Source organism: Anopheles maculipalpis, chromosome 3RL (assembly GCF_943734695.1).
Source record: "Anopheles maculipalpis chromosome 3RL, idAnoMacuDA_375_x, whole genome shotgun sequence".
Lineage (NCBI taxonomy): Eukaryota > Metazoa > Arthropoda > Insecta > Diptera > Culicidae > Anopheles > Anopheles maculipalpis.
The window spans coordinates 50,663,060-50,675,229 of NC_064872.1; the positions used below are offsets into that span (position 1 = coordinate 50,663,060).

The 12,170-nt window shown below is 42.3% G+C and overlaps 1 protein-coding gene across 1 annotated transcript; it reads right to left on the minus strand.

The window, feature by feature from the left end:
* Positions 1–474: 474 nt before the first annotated feature.
* On the minus strand, positions 475–8,011 carry LOC126562309 (G-protein coupled receptor dmsr-1-like). Its single transcript, XM_050218769.1, has 3 exons — positions 7,819–8,011; positions 4,435–5,360; positions 475–811 (listed from the first exon to the last, which is right to left on the minus strand). The coding sequence occupies exons 1-3, from the start codon at positions 7,974–7,976 to the stop codon at positions 603–605; spliced, it is 1,293 nt and encodes a 430-aa protein (XP_050074726.1). The 5' UTR covers positions 7,977–8,011; the 3' UTR covers positions 475–602.
* Positions 8,012–12,170: the final 4,159 nt, after the last annotated feature.

The window sequence follows — 12,170 nt, forward strand, 5'->3', positions numbered from 1 at the left end:
CTTTTACTACTACAACTTGTACCGAACGACACGCGCACGGTACATTGTAAATACACTCTAATAGTTAAGTTGTTTGTTCGCAACGTACGCTTCGTTTACATAAATAATCAATCCGGCGAATCCTGCGACAAGCGGTAATAACGAAAGCAACAGTTTTATTAGAAAATCCATTCCATTCGATGGTTCGCGTTTCATATTGTGCCCAGTGTGTGCGTGAGTGTCTAGTGTGCTCGTTATCTGCTAATAGTTTCGGCCATAATCGCCAAACAGTAGTTGTGGAAGCGATCTAGCGCCACGGGACTGCTCACCGCGACAAAGTAATTAGACAGAGCCGACGGGCAAGTTTGGCACTTGTCCGGCTCGATATAAGTGCGTTAGTGTAGTAGGTCTCCACCGGGAGTGCTGCCGACCGGGAGCAGACCGGTTCGGTAAAAGGGTGCACACAAGCGTATGCACAGGCGTACTGCAGTGGGACGTCGCTAGAGCATTGCACAGTCGTCACGGCTCGATGTTTGCCGATTGCTAATTAGAACTCCCGCCAGTGCGGTCGCAAACTGTCCAAAGCAACCGTGGCAATTACTGTTAGGACGTCCCGGCGTGCGCTATATCTGAGTAATCTGCGTTGTCGCTCCGTCCTGATGCTGGCCACGGCCCGCCTGCTCGTCCTCGCCCTGCGGCACCGCCATCCAACGGTCGAGGATGCGCGGCCGGAACAAATCGTTGAACGTGCTGCGAAACTGGCGACTCATCGAGCAGTAGAGAATGAAGTTAATCGCGGAGTTAACCAACGCCAGTACGTCCATCACATCACCTGGAACGAGAATTGCATTCCATTAGTTTGCTGATTAGCACCCTGCACATTGTGGCGCGTAAATGAAGAAGCTTTTAAGATAATGAGCGATTTACATGACATCCACGTGACAATTGTTCTTCCATTTGCGGAGCTCTTTTATGCAAAAAGACTGCTAACAAATGATTTCTGCCCCATCTGATTTTAAGCAGAAATGATTTGGGTTAAACGGGGCCAAGGACTCCTGATTAGTGAAGCGTCAGGCGCAAAATAGTTATAATCATGGTATACGGTAAAAGACTACATAAAATGACCTCATTATCGTTCCAAACGTGTAAAAGCGAGGACATGACGCCGATTTTCTACGAATTAATTTAATTTTTTTAAATTTAGTTGAAAATTTTGAAAAGACTTTTCCATTCCTGGATCAATTAATAAATCGATTCAGAGCACCTTTTCTTTTTCAGACAATGAAAATTGCTATGGAAGTCGCTCAAAACAATTAATATAGATCAAAACATTATTTATTAAATTTTAATTTAAAAAAATAAATCTTGTAATTTCAATTACAATATTTGAGCATTCTCACCACACTTTGAGCAGCAATTGCGTTTTATTGCTGCAAGTGAAATCGAGCTTTCACCAAGTTATGATATGGTTATGCCTAATAAAACTATTGACTGTAGTAGTTCTAATCTCTTGTGTAAGGGTAAGATAACGGAGAGTAGTTGGATAGGCTTTTCGTCGTCGTGAGAACTGACTATCGTGGTATCAGCAAGTGTAAGGACCGTCCATAAATTACGTATAGTTAAAAAGATATTTTTATATATCCCTGCTATCGTAATAACAAGTAACGCTGCAATGAACCCTCGTTTTATCATTCTTTTCGAAGGACGACTTTCGAATAAAATGTCAAGTTTTTTTAAACATTTGAATGCAAATATTACGAAAAGGGGCCGTTCTTTGATAGAGGTTGTAATCGAACAAATAATCGATACCTGTGCTTTGTTTTTTGATTTCTAAAAATACTCAAAATAAATCAACAAACTTGGAATTTTCTCACCGTTACAAAGATAAATAATATAAAAAATTACGAGACATTGAACAAAGGGTCATAACATGGAGTATGACGAAACAATTTGAAATTATAATTTTGGAACAATTGTTTTGTGTAGTTACACGTCAAGAAACACCACCAAATGGCCATGCACGTACGACGACGCGCATGCCAACAGCAACCCGACCCAGCTCGTGGACACGTGCATCCGGTCAACCCCAATAGATCCACTGAAGCAAGCAGAAGCCAGCGAGCAACAAAACAACCTGCCAACAAACCAACTGAATACAGCAAAAAAAAGTTACGCGCTAACAGTAATTGTATTGAACAAACAGTCGATAATGTTCGATCAGAGAATAAACCGCAATTTTCAAAACGCCAAAGAGTTCGTTGATCGAAAATTATATTTATTTATTTATTTATTTATAATTGAATATGACGGTCCAGTGCCGTATTGTCAACACCACTTGTGTTGAAAAAAAAAAATACAATTATATTGATAAGGCATTTCCTCCTTATTCTTTACCTTATCCCGGGCATACTCGGTTATCGAAAATTATATGTTTTCATATTTTTTGTTACATTTGATTTTCTGTTGCGTAATAGAAAGTGGACCCTCCTCCCCATTGAGTAACAAATCGTAACGCTAGAGGGGACCCCCGCCCCCCCCCCCCCCAGGGCCCTCTTCGAGCATTACGTAATTAATGGACGCCCCCTAGCAAGTATGCGATGGCTGGCACGACTTAGTAGATCGTTAAGCCAATGATGATAAGAAGAAGGGTGATATTATGCAATCGTCCTTCGCTGCAGGAAAAAAAGGAAAAATGATGCAAAAAAATTTACCATGTGTTTATAATAAGATAACCTGATCAACCTAATCATTTCCAAGTAGCGGGGTCAATATCTCAACTGGACTGATATTAAATTTCAACCGGTACAGAGTCTTCAAGAAGTAGCTACGCAAGTCCTCTTTAATTTTTGCAAAGCAAAATAGAAAAAGTTACTGTAAAATCACGATCATAATACTGTTAAGACGCTAATTAAAAAGAAGGTTTTGAATTAACCAATATTTTTACAATCAGTGCTTTGTGCGGTGAGCCGATCGAAATGGAATTCAATGCCGTTCGCTTCGCGTAAGTAACTGATGGCGTTAATCACATTATCCGTATTATCAATGTACATCAGTGTGGTACAAAAAATATATCAGACTCTTCACAACCGGAGAGTTTAAAAATCTATAATTTAGGTTTACGCGTTATTATCAATTTACCACCTTAAATCAATTTTTAAAACCTTTTTCAAGTGTAGAGTCATGAAAATACTTTTATCTGATATGAAACTACCTTAAAAAATGGAAGACAATTTTCCCAACATGCTTAAGACGCTTGAGAAGCACTCAGTAGAAATTGATAATGAGGCACAATTCAATATCAATCATCGCATCAACCACTTGTGAAATTGAGTAAGTGAGCATAAAGTTTCGCTACTTCGGCTTCTTTACTCTCAACTACAGCCATCTCTAAAACTCAATGTTTCCATTGCGTTGCAAAGGAAAAGCTGACGTATGATGCCCGCAGGGATGCTTCGCCGGAGTTGGTCCGGAATGTTAAACGGTTGCTTCACACACACACACGCACGTTCAATGATGTGTTTCTATTCGATTCCGATGCGTTTGTTTACGTAAATATGATACACAGAGCGTTGTTTTACAGCTGCTACCGTGTATTTATGCATAAATCTTGCGCTAATCATTCTTTCGCTCATGAAAGTTTTCCGGTTGCCTGCCATACCTCGCCCCAACAAAGCCTCACCCACCGGTCGGCAGATGAGCAGAAATAACTCAAAAATGATCAATTTCCATCGCCTGTTGGTTCCGCTGTTCTTTTCAGTCGGTGGTGTAACACAAAAATAATTGCCCAATATATCAACATAAACCGTTTGTTGATCCGCAAAAGAGTGTACACGCCATTACCAACAAAAGGCGTACGAAAGGAAGGAAGGAATCTTACAAACCAGCAATGTCCATCGAAAGCAGAGACGTTTTAGACGGCGAGCGTTAGATCTACACCTAATAAAGGACTGCACCCTAATGGATGCTCGTTGACAAATGGTCGAGGTCGTTTCGGTTGTTTTGTCTCGCCATTTTGTTTTGCAAAGTCGTCAAACATCAGCCTAAGTCCCTTTCACGGCAATGCGTCCCGAGGCGCATTCGACATGTCGTCGAGCCGTTCCGTCGCGCGCGCTCTGACAAATAGTATGTCGTTTACTGTTTTCCCACACGCGGCCATGTCCGGTGTGGTGATGTATATTTTTTACATCACTCTGCAATTGACGTGTAAAAGTGTCCCTGGGAGTTTTGGCCGTAAGGTGCACGAACGTGTACGTATCGTTAGGGAGGCAAAGTTTCGAAGCTTCGAGGAATTTGGAAAGGCAATCTGAGATATTGTTTTTCGTATTCACCGTTGACGAGCAGGCGAATGGGCATGAATTCTTTATTCGTCTGTTCTCGTCAGGAGACGGATGCTCTCCCGAGGCGTAGCAAAGTACCGGTTGGGTATCACACGTGTGTTAGTGTGTGTGGACTCACCTAGTTTGAGGTAGCAGTTGAAGAAAAAGTCCTTTTTTAATACGGCGCTCAGTAAGCCGAGTATGCCCTGGGGGAACTCGGTGATGAGGAACAGTAGCAGCACCGCCAGCAGCATGCGCGTGGTCCTATCCGTTTGCTTCTCCTTGTCAGTTTGTTTACCACTTTTCGCATCCACGACACGCCCATCGACGATCTGCTTAAGTCCGGTGGCCGTTCCAGTCAGCTGACTTCGGCGCTGTTTCGCCTCCAACAGTGCACCGATCAATCGTAAACTGAGGATAGTGAGGGCGATGCAGGGAATCAGCTTGAACACGACGCTGTAGATCCAAAAGTTGACGTTCAGCAGTGCCGGATTATCGCGCACCAGCTGTGACGTGCCGAGCCGGTACAGTGTGACATTGCGACCTTGCGTAGCGTTCCCTGTGGCATCGGCTGCCAGTGTGTTGCCGTCGCAACCGAGCAGCTCCACGTTGGACTGGATGCTGAAGGAGAGGTAGATCGGTACGGCCAGAAAAGGGCAGACAATGTACGAGCTGAAGATTGCCGCCAGCGTCTTGGACATGTCACACCACTGGCGATTGCGCTGCGGGTAGGCTACGGCAATGTAGCGCCAGATGGCCAACGTCACCGTTAGCCAGATCGAGATCGTGTGGCAGATCTGGGCAAAGATCGAGTGAAACATGATGTACCAGGCCCAACCGTATGTGAGTCGTTCCTCGCGCGAAAGCCGCAGATACGGGATGGAGTTGATGGCGTAGGGCATGTAGTCGAGCATCACGAGCAGGTCTGCGATCGCAAGCCCTGTCAGGATTGCATTCGTTGGTGATCGCATCTCACGTCGCGTCAGTACCACTATGTTAAGCGTATTGGCGATGCTGCCAAAGATGCACACCAACAGGCAGACGATACCGTGCGCTTTGGCGTAGCTGGAAACATGAACGAACCAAGCAAATAGAAAAAATAAAAACGAGGGTTGTTATTGTTGTTTCAGTGATCAGCGCTTTATTTGTTGTACGTCTGTCAAAAATGTCCATCCTAGCGTGTTCATATATTGTCTCAAAACGTTCTTGTCAGTACAAAAATAGGAGAAAAAATAGGAAGTGATAAAATAATAGCTTATGGCGTACACGGGTTGGGTTCGACATCGTTGTGTTGAACCTACTCAAAGGTGCTGTTAGAAAATTGACTAACTTGCGTCAATAAGCGGAAGCCGAAATGCATGTTTAGCTTGCTTGTTGACATGTTTACACTTCACTGACACCTGGACGTGCCGAACCAACCCAATTTCATTAGAGAATGCACACAGTGGAACGCACAGTAGAAACAGTTCATACCACAGGATACAGCATTAACTTCCAACTGTTGTATTAATAAACATGTCATTATTGCATTCGTAAGGAAGGTCGAGTAATTAAACATTGTAAGCTTGCCAACAATTTTAAAACGATTTCAATTCATCTATTTCATTTTTTAAGTTCGAGAGTTTGACATGCTTTGAAGTAAAACTGTGATGTGGAGAGAAATATTGTTCCTGTTTATCTGTTATGTGTCTGTTTTCATTACATTGTAATACGCGAAAACGACAAAACGAGCGTGTTAATGAGTTTTTTTTAGTAGTTTACTGTAACGATTTCGATGTCATAATAGGCTTTAAATATTAAACAGCTTTAGATCAATTATTGAGAAATTAGAATAAAAAATAATTTGAACACAATTTTCTTAACTTTCCGACCTTCTGTTTAATGTAAGTTCTGCTTTAACACACCGCCTGGCACAGCGTAAGATTCAAGTTCAAGTAAACACTTTACAAATTAGGCAATCATTCAATTGGCAACCTATTGTCGAAATAGCAGAATAAAATAACTTAACTGTGAGAGTATCCTATTTCCTCTGTAGCATGATATCCCTGCCAAGACAAAGCCATTCGGTTCCAGCTAAATGCAAACCGGTCAAATAATTAGCTTGACGTGTGCGTTTCGAACATGACAGCGTTGACGCGAAGAAAATTTGAAAACCATTACGCGCCGGCTGTCAATTTATTTGTGCAAAAGCATACCGTCTCAGCACATTCTGCTAATTTTCTGGCAGATTATTCGTCCAAAGATAAAATAAGCGGTCCGTATTGCTTTCGCTCACCGAGGTAGAAGAAAGCGTTTGCTAAATTATACGTCGCTCGTTAGCATTGACGTGTGCGTTGAAGCACTATGGTAACAAATTTGCTTATTTTTGTGAGCCGTTGTTCGAGATTTTTGTGTTTGAAGTGATGTGCCATTGATTTATTTCGACCAGCTGGTGCGAAGCTTTAGGGAAATGAATTTTGCGAATGAAGAATTGGCAACAGCAAAGCGCAATGTTCCTTTCTTAATTGGTTAAACAGTCATTACATAGTCATGCATGCATCTGAGGACCAGGTTTAAAAATAAACTATTGACAGGCACAGTACTTTCGTGTGTATTACACCATTGTTGAATAACATGGAAAATATGGAATTTTCGTTTGATCTATAGAATCCTTTTTTTTTTTCATTTTTATATTTTATAAAGCACGGCCTGGCTGTATAGCTACATGAATATATTTCACAGATGCAAAGTGGCACACAGTTTTACGGGTTTCCGTTCAACTCGCAATAGAAAAAAGCTTAACCTTCAGTAATATTGATAACTTTGATACAGTAACATGTAAAGAATAGTTGATAAACTAAAACGGAATAGTCTATAAAATAAATAAAAAAACGACGCTTGTCAGACATTAGATTATTCAGAATTAACCAAAAATCTATAAGCTCTATCAAATCTAGCTTTTGCCTTTAAAGAGAATGACAAAATAATAATTTTTTATTCAATGACAAAGTTTACTGAAATTTACAGCAATTGAAATGAACCGTGGAAGAAAATTTAAACAAATCGATTGAAGCTTTACTTAAAATGGAGACGCCTGGTCACTCATACTTCAATGGAGACGCCTGGTCTTTCAATGGTCATCAATGTGAAAATCGTCAAAATAGATAAACAGCTTCGAAAATATGTGTTCTATCATGGTACAGGTAATCGAATCCTCCCTGTCACCACGCAAGCGTAATAAGCCACCATAAAGTGCTACCACCGCAGGCACAAAATGATCCATCAGCGTATTAATATAAGCACGATCAATGGACTGCACTGGTTTTGGGGCAATAAATCATCCGTGGTAGGCAGCTTGAGCAGAGATTGTAAGCTAATAGAAATAAATGGAATAAGTGAAGGTCATCTCGTCTAAGCGGTACGTCTGGGGACCCTTAGGAGTGCCGGCAGTCGGCAGCAACAAACGAGAAGTGCTTCTGATTTATGCTGCCCACCGAGCGTCGGTGTGTTTAGCCCTGCTACAAGGCCCGGGAAATCGACTTACCTGGTGTGGAAGTCATCCAGCGTCTTGCCACAGTACAGCAGGTGCATGGTGGTGGTGGCTGAGAGGTTGGTCGCTCCGTCCTCATCACCTGCGGCCACACCATGTACAGGCCCATCGGTGACATTTATTACAAATTCTCCCAATTCCGTGGAGCTCATTGTTGTGTTTTGATTAATATTACGCTTGGGTTGGCCACACGACGCTTACTGACGCTTGCACCAATCGCACAAACACGCGCACGAACGCTCGCACATTAACACATACGCACGGAGAGGCGTGCTCTCACTTTCGTTCACGGTAGTAGCATTCTTTGCCGGTTGGTGCAATGATGTAGCCACTCGGCTGTAACGATATCTTATTTTGACGGTGTCTTTTTTTTTTTTAAATTGGCTTTGCTCGCTCTTTACGACAGCTTAGAGCTTATGACATGGTGGCACACGGGTGGCTGCAGGTGAGAGGAGAGGGATGAAAGACGAGGTGAAAAGAAAATGCTGGGCGAAGAAAATGGTCCGAAAGTAGCCGAGTCAAACCTTCACACGGTTTTTCCCACTCAAATCGTTCGCATGATTTCACTGCCACGCTTCCAATATTGGTTCCGGTCATGGATTATCGAGCTCGTGTTTGCTTGACCGCACAGACGCTGGGAACAACAGTGAGGTTTGCGGGATGCTGCAGCATGATGGATTTTCTTCTTCGACACTCTCGCTTTCTCCCGCTCACGTGTACACATTCACGGACACTTGCACGGGTTCAGCGTGGCCGCTAGTTGAACCAAGGCGAGATTGGTCTACCGTGAACTTCCGGCAGCAAAATTCTTTCGATTCGTTTTTATCACTTTACACTAGATTTTGCAGACGAAGGATTTCTTCGGTATGATTTGAAGACCGTTTTATCTAGCCGAACGCGTACGACGGCTTTACTTGAACACATTATTCCTCTCAAACTGTCGACGCCTATCGGGTTCGTTGGATGAGTGTTTCTAGGGTCGTCCCTTTGGGAGGTATTTTCATCGAGAAAGTGGTACGAAATGGCATATCCTTCCGTGAAGCGTGCGACCAAAACATCAGAGCTCTGGCTTTCCCTGGCACGTAATAGAGAAGCTAGCATTTGCATTCGCTGCTGGGCATGTGCATGTACTAAAAAGAATGTAACACGAAAACCCCGAGAACCCACGGTGTAAATAGTCGCTGTGATGCTGTTAAAGAGGTTGTTGTAAACAGGATTTCGTTAAATCAAAATAGAGCTGCTTCCAAGTGAAAAGATCCAGGAAATGAAAATTAAACAATGTGATCACGCTTGCTGCTGCAAACTTCCGACTCTGTTTGCAATTCCGAAACTAACCAAGATTCTTTGACTGGCAACATGCGTGGTGAGCTGCTCGATGTGTGACGCATGTGAGTGATTTGATTTCCTTCTCCTTCACCGACCGGTGACCGCTTCTGTGTGTGTGTGTGTGTGCTTCGGCGTGAAGAACGACCAACGTTGAGGAATGATTTTGATCAACCGGAAGGAATAAGATGGTAAATCAATTTCGTATCGCAGGCAAAGGGCAACCCAATGGAGGATTGTTTATCGTCAAAGGGATTGCTTTGGTGGTGCCGCTTGGGCGCACTTCCTTCCGCTAGATGGGAAAGGAAGTAATCGTATAAAAGAAAGAACGAAGAAAATAATAATAATAATACTACGAACGCCAACACACACACGCACACACATAGCCACATATTTGAAAGCTTCAATGAACGGAAGCCGTCTAAGTCTTTGGGCATATATTTTCTCTGTCGACAAGCGATTTGCGGATGTGTGAAAATGCGTTTTTCTCTCGCCAATTTTAAATCAATATTCGATGAGGCGAAGTGAACAGGATGAAGATGAAGACGATACGCTTTGCCTGATTATCGTTTGAATCATCATCCTGTGAGCAAGGTGAATCAATTTTAATACCTAACGAATCCATCATGCCCAATGCAACGTACTGAATGGCATACCGATTTGAATGAGAGATGGTACTCGCCGAATGGAAAACAGCTGAATGGGCTCCTTGCTTAGTTTAATGTAAATGAAATTCATTAAATCACCTGCACCTATTGTTGCTAAATCTGATTTGAACTTCAAACAATTTTTGTGTGACTTTTTTGTGTTGTACACAAAAAAAGCACAAAGAAATCTTCATAAGAATGCAAATTATCTTATTTCTAATGCATTGATCTTTACAGGGTTTGCCAGTTCATATAAAAGCATCATATTGGGTAAAGGATACTGTTTCGATTGATAAAACAACTTACGATGATTGTAAAACACACGTTAGATTTGGCTGTTTTCAACATTACTAGCAATTGGGGTCGAACACTCGAGCTGGCCTCTCTTTGGAGAAAGTGGTTCTTTACTATGCAAAAGAACGAATTAATGTATGCAATGCGTGGTAAATGTCGTCAATGACGAACAGTTCATTTTGATTGTGATCAAAAGTAGGTGGATAAATTATAAGAAAGTGTTATTAGTTCCGCAAGTCGCCACTGTGGACTGTGGCGTGATTTTGACGTTTTCAAACGTCATAAATCAAGTTCGGGAATGACATAATCAAACTGTACAGATTAGTACAGAAAAAATTAGTGATTATTTCGTGCAAGTTAAACTTCCTAGTTCTTAAAAATGTCTGATTTTGAGCCAGATAAGCGCCATATGCGGGAGGTAATGCTGTTTTTGTTTCGAGCGAAGAAAACGGCAGCCGAAGTGCATCGAGAGCTTTCGAGTGTTTACGGCGATGCTGCTCTACGCGAAACAAGGTGTCGGGATTGGCTTCGACGCATTCGAAGCAGTGGTTTCGCCGTTCGCCGACGAAGAATTGACGGCTTTACGGGAGGAAAACTACTGCCAAACGCAAAAGGAGCTGCAGCCGTACTTGGTGTAACTCACCAGGCCATATCATAATGGCTGAACGCGTTAGGCATGATACAGAAGGTGTGAATCACTTGTCCAGCGGCACAACAGAAAGGGGTTCCTGCTCAGAATCGTGACGGGAAACGAGAAGTGGATTTTGTTCAGCAATCCTAAGCGCAAAAAATCATGGGGATCCCTCGGTCATACCCCTACATCATCAGCTCGGGCAAACATCCATAGCTCGAAAGTTATTTGGTGGGACCAGCTCGGCGTCATCTACTATGAACTTCTGAAACAGGGAGAAATAACCACTGGTGAACGCGATGAGTTTAAGCCGAGCACTGCGTGAAAAACGGCCAGAATACTCATCACGCTACGACAAAGTTATTCTGCTGCATGACAATGCTCGGCCACGCACGCGGCCATGCGCAACCTGTGAAAAGCTACCTTAATACCTTCAAATGAAATGTTTCACCGCACCGCAATGTTTCCGATCTGGCACCATCGGATTTTCATCTGTTCCGATCCATAGCAGATGGATTGGCTGACTAGCAGTTCTCCTCTTGTGAACAGATCCAGAATTGGTAGGATACTAGGATTGCGTCGAAAAACTTCCGAGAAGGAATCCGCAATTTACCCGAAAAGTGGAAGAAAGTAATAAATAATAATGGTCAATACTTTGATTGACCCAATTTATACAAACAAAAATGCCAAGAGTAAAAATAAACATACGAAAAACGGCCGTTATTTATTTGCGCACTTAGTACAAATATTTTTAGAAAAACCTTTTCTCTTTTGAGTAAAAGGTAAAAAAGCAACCATTTCTATGGAGCCTGTTTATGTGAGCGTGGCAAACGAAACGAGCATACCAGATAACATTTCATGTCCTAAGAAGGATACGGTAACCGATAGAAAACCGATACTTCACACGCGTTACGGTAAAAATATTTTCCGTCCACGTAAAATTAAAAAAAAGGGGAAGTAATGTAGCGGGCTTCTCGATCGGAGCATATAAATAGACCCTTTGCTAGCTTAGGGCTAAATGCCGAATGACGAATAGATTACGAAGAATTAAATAAAGGATAGTTAGTAAGATCTCAACCACGAAACCATCCAGAGTAAGAGCATCATCATAATACAACCGTCCGAAAACCCAGCGCGAAAGATAACCCCCAAAACCCCTTTCTACCCCTTTCAAGCATTAGTTTTAACTTCAACGGTTGAATACTCCGGCCGATATGTCGACCTCAGCTTAGGAAGCTTTTTCTCAAGCAAAGACTCTTAAGTAAAAGCCGAACATTATAGTCCGCACGTCACTTGCTTAAATGCTTTGCTGGATGCACATTTTATATTGTACTCGGTGTTAAGGAGTCAGGAGTATAAGCAACAATGTGATGTGACTCACTGAAAACATATACTTATACTTCCATTTAAGACTTTCTGAACTAAATTTTCTTGGCTAGTTTGATAATCAG